Below are 12199 nucleotides of genomic sequence, written 5' to 3' on the forward strand. Positions count from 1 at the left end.
GAAACACTATGGTTTGCGGCTTATTCTCCAGACCTGGCTCCAGCCGGTTATCTCTGTTTGCATCACTGGGACAATCTCTCGCTGAACAACGCTTCAGTTCGTATGAAAATGTACTAAAACGTCTCTGACTAGTTCGCTTCAAAAGAAGAACTGTTTTTTAGCGTGGCATTCATAAGCTGCCAGAGAGGTGGGGGAAATGTATAAACAGAAATGGAGATCATGTTGAATAAAATATTGTTTTTCAGATTCAAACAACAGACGCCTAATTATTGCAACCAAATTCCGGTTTCAAACTTCTGCACCTGGTAGGCCATTCTGTTGTTGCTTGAGTGCCCACAAGGAAAGGTGAGCTAGTCCGTAGCCTACGGAATCATACGAGCGCCACTCCAAAAGAAAAGCACACTATTTTTGTAAAAATACAGTTTTCATTCTGCATGTGTGAAAGTTTTAGAGTGTGTAGATACATCTTTGCCGCTTGTTTTCAAACTTAGTTCAACCTGTTCCCGTGAGTGGCGCCGTGACAACATGTCTTCAAGATGGCTGCTACACTTGACTTTCGTCAGAAGCAACGTGCTCTCATAGAATTTCTGTGCTGTGAAAACGAGACAGTGGGAAACATCCATAAGAGACGCTGCTGTCGATCATAGTACAGTTAGTTGGTGGGCAAGCAGGTTACGTGATGAAAGCGGGCACGGCAATATTGAGGATTATCCTCGCAGCGACAGGCCTCGTACTGCACACACTCCAGACAATGTGCACAGTGTTAACGAATTGGTGATTGCTGGTAGACGCATCACAGTGAACGAATTGTCGCGCTACGCTGGGATAGGGGAAGGAAGCGTTCGCAGAATATTGAAAGTGTTGGCATTAAAAAGAGTTTGCGCCAGGTGGGTTCCCAGGATGTTGACAGTGGCTCACAAAGAAACAAGAAAAACGGTATGCAGCGAACTTATGGAAGAGTACGAGAATGGTGGAGATGAATTTCTTGGAAGAATTGTGACAGGTGATGAAACATGGCTCCATCATTTTTCACCAGACACTCAGAGGGAATCAACGGAGTGACATGCAAATTCACCAAAAAAAAAATCAAAACTACACCTTCTGCTGGAAGAGTTATGGCTACGATGTTTTTCGATTCCGATGGACTCTTGCTTGCGGACGTCATGCCGAGTGGAACCACCATAAATTCTGATGCATATGTGACGACACTGAAGACACTTGAAGCTGGACTGAGTCGTGTTCGACCACATCGGCAAAAGCAGAATGTTTTGCTGTTGCACGACAAAACACGGCCATATGTCAGTCAAAATACCATGGAAGCGATAATAAAACTCGGATGGACTGTACTGAAACACCCGCCTTACAGTCTTGACCTGGCTCCATACGACTACCATCTCTTTGGGAAACTGAAAGACTCTCTTCGTGGAACAAGGTTTGAAGATGATGACTCCCTTGTGCACGCTGCCAAACAGTGGCTCCAACAGGTTGGTCCAGAATTTTACCGTGAAGGTATACAGGCGATAGTTCCAAGATGGCGTAAAACACTGTAAAACTTTCAAACATGTAGAATAAAAGATGCATTTAAAAAAAATAGTTTGCATTTCTTTTGGAGTGACGCTCGTAATATCGTTGGCCGAGCGCCAGCGACGTCGGGCTGGTGGGGCCCAGGGACCACTGACGCAGCGAACGTGTACAGTGGGTCCTGCTGCCGGGTAACGTAAGCCTGCGGGAGAGCTGACGCTCGTGCCCCACGGGGCACCGCTGAAGGAGTCCACGACTTGAGATGCGCCTCCTACATCTACATCTACATCTACATCCATACTCCGAAAGCCACCTGACGGTGTGTGGCGGAGGGTACCCTGAGTACCTCTATCGGTTCTCTCTGCTATTCCAGTCTCGTATTGTTCGTTGAAAGAGGGATTGTCGGTATGCTTCTGTGTGGGCTCTAAACTCTCTGATTTTATCCTCACGGTCTCTTCGCGAGATATTCGTAGGAGGGAGCAATATACTGCTTGACTCTTCGGTGAAGGTATGTTCTCGAAACTTTAACAAAAGCCCGTACCGAGCTACTGAGCGTCTCTCCTGCAGAGTCTTCCACTGGAGTTTATCTATCATCTCCGTAACGCTTTCGTGATTACTAAATGATGCTGTAATGAAGCGCGCTGCTCTCCGTTCGATCTTCTCTATGTCTTCTATCAACCCTATCTGGTACGGATCCCACACTGCTGAGCAGTATTCAAGAAGTGGGCGAACAAGCGTACTGTAACCTACTTCCTATGTTTTCGGAATGCATTTCCTTAGGATTCTTCCAATGAATCTCAGTCCGGCATCTGCTTTATCGACGATCAACTTTATATGATAATTCCATTTTAAGTCACTCCTAATGCGTACTCCCAGATAATTTATGGAATTAACTGCTTCCAGTTGCTGACCTGCTATTTTGTAGCTAAATGATAAGGGATCTATCTGTCTACGAGTATGTATTCGCAGCGCATTACACTTGTCTGGATTGAGATTCAATTGCCATTCCCTGCACCATGCGTCAATTCGCTGCAGGTCCTACTGCAATTCAGTACAATTTTCCATTGTTACAATCTCTCGATACACCACAGCATCATCTGCAAGAAGCCTCAGTGAACTTCCGATGTCATCCACCAGGTCATTTATGTATATTGTGAATGGCAACGGTCCTATGACACTCCCCTGCGGCACACCTGAAATCACTCTTACTTCGGAAGACTTCTCTCCATTGAGAATGACATGCTGCGTTCTGTTATCTAGGAACTCCTCAATCCAATCATACAATTGGTCTGATAGTCCATATGCTCTTACTTTGGTCATTAAACGACTGTGGGGAACTGTATCGAACGCCTTGCGGAAGTCAAGAAACACGGCATCTACCTGTGAACCCGTGTCTATGGCCCTCTGAGTCTCGTGGACGAATAGCGCGAGCTAGGTTTCACACGACTGTCTTTTTCGAAAGCCATGCTCATTCCTACAGAGTAGATTTCTAGTCTCCATGTAACAACACTAACGTTATCCTACTGTATATGTAATAATTTTTTTTCTTCTGAATTTCGATAAATTTGTATAATCGATATTCTGGTATCCTTTCACTTTTGTTTCATGACATTATGTTGAAGAAGCTATAAACAATTTTCGATGTAAATTTTAATATTTATGTTCAATTTCAAGTAATGTTGTAATCAAAGGGAAGTGGAACTAATGTTGGAAACTATTGTAAGATGTGAAAGTTGTAAATATAAGCCTGGTCCATACGTAGGCAATGTATTAGAATAAGTAGAATGTAAAACCTTTGGTGAATACCCTGTCTGTAGGGGAGCGGTAAAAGGTGGAGGCAGGCGAGCGCGGGAAAATGCACACGGGCGCGGTACGGCATAACGGGCTCAGCAGTAGTGGTCGGAGTTGGCATCGATCTGAGAAACACGTGCTTGATCGAGGAGGCTCTCCTGGAAAAAGTGGTTTCGTTGAGCCTCAGATGCACTGTTTCCGACGTCTATACAGCATGGCAATATTCCATAGGCACTAAATGGAAAAGTATTGCGACGGTATGAAGAAGTGAAGTGCCAATATTTCAAGAGCCATTGCTGTAATTGCATGTGTGCTTTGTGCCTCGCCATCTCGCCGCCTGCCGACCGCCTCATCGATACGAACAGGTTGAAACTTTCAGTAGTGTATTCGTGTGGACCAGTGTTACGTTTGCTACATACTGTTCAATAACAACTTTTATTTTACCAGAACTGTCCTATCAATTAATTATCCTCACAACTAACCTAGACAGGGTCCTTTCCACATGTTGTGCAATCCGAGTATCCCAAGATGAAGATTTAAAGTTTATGTTAATAATAATTACCTGCAGACCTATCAATGTTAAAATGATGTTTAAAGAACTTTGTTGTTAATGAATACAGGACGAATAATATAGGTATGACAAAGTTGGAAGATAATGTTGAAATTGGTTTAGTAATGTAATTTATTTAAACTGAGACAAAAATAAGGATAGTTAAATGAGCAGGAAATAAGGCAAAAAGAGTGGTAAATCATATATTGGAAATCTTGAATGCTTAATACTTTCAATAATCAAACTTTTACTACAGTGATCATTACAGTTTCAGGGTCTTCCCCCCCCCCTTTTTCTTTTCTATTCATTTGAATTCTGAAGTGTACTGAACTGATTTGACCAACAAAGTCAATGTTGTTGTTGTTGTGGTCTTCAGTCCTGAGACTGGTTTGATGCAGCTCTCCATGCTACTCTATCCTGTGCAAGCTTCTTCATCTCCCAGTACCTACTGCAACCTACATCTTTCTGAATCTGCTTAGTGTATTCATCTCTTGGTCTCCCCCTATGATTTTTACCCTCCACGCTGCCCTCCAATACTAAATTGGTGATCCCTTGATGCCTCAGAACATGTCCTACCAACCGATCCCTTCTTCTGGTCAAGTTGTGCCACAAACTTCTCTTCTCCCCAATCCTATTCAATACTTCCTCATTAGTTATGTGATCTACCCATCTAATCTTCAGCATTCTTCTGTAGCACCACATTTCGAAAGCTTCTATTCTCTTCTTGTCCAAACTATTTACCGTCCATGTTTCACTTCCATACATGGCTACACTCCATACAAATACTTTCAGAAATGACTTCCTGACACTTAAATCTATGCTCGATGTTAACAAATTTCTCTTCTTCAGAAACGCTTTCCTTGCCATTGCCAGTCTACATTTTGTATCCTCTCTACTTCGACCATCATCAGTTATTTTGCTCCCCAAATAGCAAAACTCCTTTACCACGTTAAGTGTCTCATTTCCTAATCTAATACCCTCAACATCACCCGACTTAATTCGACTACATTCCATTATCCTCGTTTTGCTTTTGTTGATGTTCATCTTATATCCTCCCTTCAAGACACTATCCATTCCGTTCAACTGCTCTTCCAAGTCCTTTGCTGTCTCTGACAGAATTACAATGTCATCGGCGAACCTCAACGTTTTTATTTCTTCTCCATGGATTTTAATACCTACTCCGAATTTTTCTTTTGTTTCCTTTACTGCTTGCTCAATATACAGATTGAATAGCATCGGGGAGAGGCTACAACCCTGTCTTACTCCCTTCCCAACCACTGCTTCTCTTTCATGCCCCATTAAAGTCAATATAAAACCTAAATTTATCAGTGTTTTACCCTTCTTAAAATTGACATTGTATGTGTGTTTCAAAAGTGCTATTTCTAGGGTAACCTATGCCCGATTTCAGTCGGATCAATAGACAAAACGCAGTTTGTAGTAATCATTATAGTGTAATGCTGTTTATTTATAGCTTGTCCAAATTAGTACAGAAAGTGAAAATATTAGTTCAGTAGATTTTTCTGGTTCGCAAGTTTACCATATAATGCAGTATTACTACGTGTTGTTATACTTGTACGTACATCTACTTGTACAAGGAAAAAACTCACTTAATGCCTAATTAGGCTGGCGACCGTATTATTAACAATTGGTAGCATCTGCTGTGTATATTTCTTGCCCGTCCTAACGTGTAGTTGCACTTTAGACTTGCTTGACGTATCATTGTTGTTACTGAGTGAGTGTAAGTCTGATTTTGCCTCCATTCAGGTACACGCGGTCAACATATTTACTAGAATCCTTTCTTATAAGGTGAAGCCCGTCAACTTACCATAGTACAGGCTTTAAAGAGTTAACGTACGCGAGAGCGTAGACGTTACATCCCGAAAAGTCAATATACTCGAACATAATACGTGTTCCTAAATTCTACAACTGATCGACGTTAGAGATATAGTTGTGCACATCTGTTCGACGCCCCCTCTTGGAAACGGGGAGAGTGAGGAGGCCGCGGCACGGTGTTGCAGGCGGGCAGTGCCTGAGCGACGTCAGCGTGCTGGTGGAGCCGGCGGTGGCGGCGAGCGGCGGCAGCGCCCTCGTGCTCTGCCTCTACCAGCTGGGCGGCGACGCGCTCTACCAGGCGCAGTTCTACCGCGGCAACCGCGAGATCTTCCGCTGTCTCGCCAACGGCGTCTGCAAGATACTCCCGCTCTCCGGCATCGTCGTCGACGTGAGTATTAAATCCTACCTCATTCAAATATTCTATGACGTAACTGCAGCAACTACTGTATCAAACCACCCCTTCAGTATGTCGTCTTCTCTCTTCCCTTCTGCATTTTCCGTATTAGGCATTTGTGACCAGTTACGATTCCCAGTTCTTTATCGGTCTGAAGCATCTCTTATCCCTATAGGTATAATGTTTCTTAACTGAAGTGGTAGTCTCTCTCGATCCATTCTTTGTGGATGTTCATTTCATTTTTTTTTTTCATCATCAAGTTTTTCTTTCACACTCGAGATTTTCAACTCCTATCGAATTTCTTCAATTTGAATTTTATCTGTACTCATTTTATTTTTGTTTTCATCCAGTTTTGCCCGCATCTCGTGGTCGTGCGGTAGCGTTCTCGCTTCCCACGCCCGGGTTCGATTCCCGGCGGGGTCAGGGATTTTCTCTGCCTCGTGATGGCTGGGTGTTGTGTGCTGTCCTTAGGTTAGTTAGGTTAGAGTAGTTCGAAGTTCTAGGGGACTTATGACCACAGCAGTTGAGTCCCATAGTGCTCAGAGCCATTTTGAGCCATCCAGTTTTTCTCTCACACTACAAATTTTCAATTCATTTCGTACTTTTTCTGTATTATTTTATTTTTGTTTTCATCTAGTTTTTCTTTCACACTCCAAATTTTCAAGTCCTTTCGAATACTTTTATTTCGTATGCTATCTGTACGTATGCATCTCTTCACTGCTCTACGCTGTGGTGTCACCGCCAGACACCACACTTGCTAGGTGGTAGCCTTTAAATCGGCCGCGGTCCGTTAGTATACGTCGGACCCGCGTGTCGCCACTATCAGTGATTTCAGACCGACCGCCGCCACACGGCAGGTCTAGAGAGACATCCTAGCACTCGCCCCAGTTGTATAACCGAATTTGCTAGCGAAGGTTCACTGACAAATTACGCTCTCATTTGCCGAGACGATAGTTAGCATAGCCTTCAGCTACGTCATTTGCTACGACCTAGCAAGGCGCCATGTTCAGTTACTACTGATGCCGTAAAACATGTAACGTCAAGAGCGACGTTCACCATTTACGGATTAAAGTTAACTATTCCAACAGCTACGTCCTTTTTTGCTAAAGACTAATTTCCTTGTCCTGTTCCAGACCTCACCCCAGCCTGCGTGAGCTAAAACGCGTGCCTTCCGGCTTCCTCTAATATTAGGGTGTTGGTTTCCTGCCAACCCACAACATACGCAATCTCATCTCTAATCTTTGTATCTGTTTTTCTTCGGTTGGGGTTGTTTGGGGGAAGAGACCAAACAGCGAGGTCATCAGTCTCATCGGATTAGGGAAGGACGGGGAACGAAGTCGTCCTTACCCTTTCAAAGGAACCATCCCGGCATTTTCCTGGAGCGATTTAGGGAAATCACGGAAAACCTAAATCAGGATGGCCGGACGCGGGATTGGACCGTCGTCCTCCCGAATGCGAGTCCAGTGTGCTAACCGCTGCGCCACCTCGCTCGGTTTGTTTTCCTTGTCTCATTCAATACCCATGATACACTTCCATATAATAAGGAACGTATTCCGACTCCCTTACAAAATTTCAGCCGTGTAGCACACTTTATGTTATACTTTTAAGTCTTGGTAATTGTTCCACAGATATTTCCACATGTCTTCAACTTGATCCGCGTATCTTCTTTATATTCAGACGGTAGTTCGCATCAAAGAGAGTTAACTTCTAGTGTTTTTCCACAGACTACCATTTTATTTATCACTTGACGTTTCCCTCAAAATGCCATAACCTGCAGGATGACAATTATTGAACTATACGAAATAAGAAGTCATAACGTCTGAACGTTTGCGTTAAGCCGTTCAAACTGCACGACTGGCAGTGGGGCAAGATGGGAATTAGTTTGACTTGCTTTAGCTACGAAGCCCACTTCCATTCGGATGCGTTCGTCAATAAGCAAAACCGGCACATTTGGGGGTCTGAGAATCCGCATTTCGCGATCGAGAAGTCTCTTTACCCTCAATGGGTCACTATGTGCTGTGCAACGTCCAGTCACGGAGTAATCTGACGATATTGCTTGATGACACGGTGACTACCGAACGGTACGTGAAGGTTTTGGAAGATGACTTCATCGCCATTATCTAAAGTGAGCCGGCCGCGGTCGTCTAGCGGTTCTGGCGCTGCAGTCTGGAACCGCGGGACTGCTACGGTCGCAGGTTCGAATCCTGCCTCGGGCATGGGTGTGCGTGATGTCCTTAGGTTAGTTAGGTTTAAGTAGTTCTAAGTTCTAGGGGACTTATGACCTAAGATGTTGAGTCCCATAGTGCTCAGAGCCATTTGAACCATTTTAGCTAAAGTGACCCTGATATCGATAAGATGTGGTTGATCGAAACAGGAGGGTGTTTGATGTCCCGGAGGTGCAATCTGGGACCGCATTCTGTCTCTGTGGTACCCAGAGACCACTGGCAAGGGCCTCCATTGCACGCCATATTCTCCAGATCCGAACACATGCGACTCCTATTCCTTGGGATACATTAAAGACAAGGTGTACAGCAATAACCCCGAAACCATTTCTTAGCTGGAGACAGCCTTTAAGAAGTCATCGACACTTCAGCCGCTCACGCAGAATTCCGCTATTCCTCTGCGCAACATCATCGCCAATGATGACAGACACGTCGAACATTTCATAACCTAAATCCGGACCTTTTTAGTGACGTTTACATGTTGAATAAAATGTGTGCATGCCGTAGTTTGTAATTAATTTACCTTTTTTATTCATATTGTTCAATAATGGTAACCCTGAATATTTGCCAGAAGATGTTTTCATATTATATTTTTTACATAGCTTATTCAGTTCGCAAATCCTGTTCTAATAAAAAAATCAGTATATGGTCATCAGCATACAGAAGTGAATTTTAGCTTACTGAATTGCTTAATTGCACCCCGGTGTTCATCATAGCATTACATCTGCCAGTTGCATCGTCAGTGTAAACACTGAACAGCGTAGATGGTGTATTACAGCCGTGTCTCACTCCTTTTCTGATTTGTATCGTTTCTTTATATTGGCCTCTTATACCTAGGATTAATGTCTTTTTTTTCTTTTTCGTTTTTGTTTGGAAACTTTCTGGCGCGTTAGAACCGAGTGCTCGACAGAGAACAGAACCTGGTCTCTTAGCATTCTACATAGCGTTGCTCTTCTGACTGAGCTACATTCACGAGTCACCTTCACAGTTTCACCTTCCAAACTAGACAGAATATTCTTTCTTCCAGAAATTCTAATCCAGCAAAGTATGGGGGAAAATTTCTGCTCGGTTTGGAAAATAGGAGAGAGGTAATAACGGATGAAATGCTGTGACGGCGGGCGATGGAGATAACTGTGTCGGTAGAGCAGTTGTCCTCGAAAGGCAGGATTGAGCCAGGTCTGACAAACAGTTTTGATCTGCCAGTTTAAACAGAGCGCATACTCTGCTGCAGAGAGAACATTGTTTCTCTAGTCCTAGCAGATTTTCTGTCACGGCCGCACTTCTGGTCGAAGGACGACTTTGCCACCTGTCGTGAAACAAAACAGTAACATTAGAGCATTTTAAGCTGAATCGTCTGTTGCTAAAGATTAAGCTAACAATGGTAAAATACACTTTGAATGTTCAAATAGTGAATTAAATAAAGGGAAGGGCAGTCAGTCGTAAGAAGTACCATAGGATTAGATACTGAATGACGAGGATACGTAACTTTGAAATGGAAAATAAAGAATGAAGGATCCTTGTAGTTTAATTTAGTGTGATAATTACTGAAGATAATACATGTCCCGACACAGAAAGCTGTTATTTTCCTGTGAGAACCCTCGACGACGCAATTAAGGATTTTCTATGACACTGGTGCCTCCAGGTCAGCAGAACACCTCACATCGTGAAGAAGGCATTTGTCTGAATGCAACAAAGACACTGCCGATTGCCTTCACATGTTGCAAATCTTTCTCTTATACCAGCTTTAGTTCGGCCTGTAGCATCCACGTCTGCTGTGTAAGCTGTCAAATACCTAAATATCACTCTACGGCTATTTTCAGGAGATGTAATGAAATGCACTGGCGCCAACATTACAAAATCCACCTTTACTGTTCGTCGACAATTTCGGTCGGCATGTATATCCAACAGTAACTACTTAATACTTCCTCCGATACCAATGACCATTTTTAGGTAGTGTTTCGTCGTTCTTAGCAAACTATTCCACTACTCTTCCCTCCAAGCTCCTGATACTGCAAAGAATCTCAGTGTGACTTATTGATCTCTTTGCCTCCTCAGAAATGAGAGAGATACCTTCAGCTCTATATTCGCTGCATGAAACTTTCCTTTACGTGTCAGAATACCAGATATTTGGCATCCTTCTTCTGGCAGCATATCTGTGGAATCCCATATCAAACCTGTCTTTGTTAGTATTTGTTGCTACTATCTCAAGGTGAAGAGCTATTTTTGCACGAGGGTTTCCCAGAAAGTAATAGATCGCATTTCTCTTCTCACCCAAAAACAATACTAGAAATGCGAAACGTTACATATGTATTATTTGAATCCTCCTCAGTGAGAGGGCCAAGATTCCGTCACTTCCGACAGATAACATAGCTGCTGGACAGTTTCAAAGTGGCGTCTACAGGTGATGTACGTTACAAGCAAAGTGCCGTCATTAAATGTATCACTGCAGAGAAAGAAACTATAAGGAATAATCACAAACGCTTGTGCAAAGTATATGTTGCATCTGCTGTCGACAAAAGTACAGTTAGTCGCTAGGTGAGGTCATCAGAAGGCGATTCAGCGGAGCTGCACGATTTGCAGCTGTCGGGGAGATCATCCACGGCTGTCACACCTGGCACACTTGACCCAGCCCCTCGGCATTCCACTTGTTTCGACCATTGAAGAATTGCATTTGTTGTACACATTTTGGGGGTGATGAGGAGGTGATTTACTAAGTGAATCACTGGCTCCACCACCAGGACAAGGGTTGGTACCGAAAGGGCACACACGCCCTTGTTTCGCTCTGGAGGAAGCCATAGAACGGGATGGATATCATGTGCAAAAATAGGGTGTGTAGATAAAACACCAGTCTTTCGTGTACCTAATTCCCATTATGTTCAATAAAGAATTGTTGAAGCAGAAAAAAATGCGACGCATTACTTTCTGGGGAAGCCTCGTAGAACACTAATACATTTGTGGCAGCTTTCCAGCCTCGATAAAGAATGGCCTTTCACATAAATCTGGTTGAAATGAAAACAATAAAAACCATCTACGAACATTCATGACAATATTGCAATGGGTACATGCTTTTTTAACTTGTCTTCGAAATCGATAATCCACAGCCTAACAGCACAACGCACTTCCTAGTTTGTGAAAGATTTTCGCTTCACAAATCAGTAGTCACTAATCTTAGACGACAGTCGTCTCGGACGACTCGACGCTTCATTCGTGGCTTCAACTCCGCATTGTGGACTTATCCTCCAGGCCACGTAAGGACGTCACGTAAGAGTATGTTGTGGCGTGCAATTTTTGACTTTGCGAGGTAGCATACGATATTATCCAGGAATGGTATCGTTCTGGACCTAGGGTATGAGAAGCAGTCATCGTGAGTGTAACGATGGAATGTAAATTTGCCACTAAGTAGATCTGCTTCTCATATTATCGATGCCACTATGTCCAATGTTTTCAACAAAGCACGGTAATCGCGCGCGTGCAGTAACTGACAAAGTTTTATGGTATGCCTTTAGTGTTTCTGCATGGGATTTGCCAGACGTTTCGTGCTTGAGGCCAAATGTCCGGCGCTTCACTGAGCCATGGGGCCGCACATGACCGTAACACGTAAGGCTGCACATCTGTCTGTTGACATCCCACGTGAAACAGCATCTGTTGGGACTAGTCTCAGTGTGAGGCTGCTGTACTGAGGAATCACACTCTTTTGAATTTCATTTAAAAACTGATGTTCAAAGAAGACAGACAGAGATGAGGAACCACTCGCCGCGTGGAGTGGCCGCGCTTTTACAGGCGCTATGTCACTGACTGCGCGGCACCCCCCCCCCCCCCCCCCCTCGCCGGAGGTTCGAGTCCTCCCTCGGGCATTGGTGCGTGTGTGTTGTTCTTAGCATAAGTTAC

At 43.8% G+C, this 12199-nt stretch overlaps 1 protein-coding gene across 1 annotated transcript in view; it reads left to right on the forward strand.

Moving 5' to 3' along the window:
• LOC126092153 (uncharacterized) overlaps positions 1-12199 on the forward strand; it is a 386469-nt gene that overhangs the window by 143153 nt on the left and 231117 nt on the right. Inside the window, exon 2 of the mRNA XM_049907623.1 lies at positions 5881-6083. Coding sequence (XP_049763580.1) covers positions 5881-6083 — 203 coding nt within the window. The remainder of the gene's footprint in view (positions 1-5880; positions 6084-12199) is intronic.

Source organism: Schistocerca cancellata, chromosome 7 (genome assembly GCF_023864275.1).
Source record: "Schistocerca cancellata isolate TAMUIC-IGC-003103 chromosome 7, iqSchCanc2.1, whole genome shotgun sequence".
In the NCBI taxonomy this organism is placed as follows: Eukaryota; Metazoa; Arthropoda; class Insecta; order Orthoptera; family Acrididae; genus Schistocerca; species Schistocerca cancellata.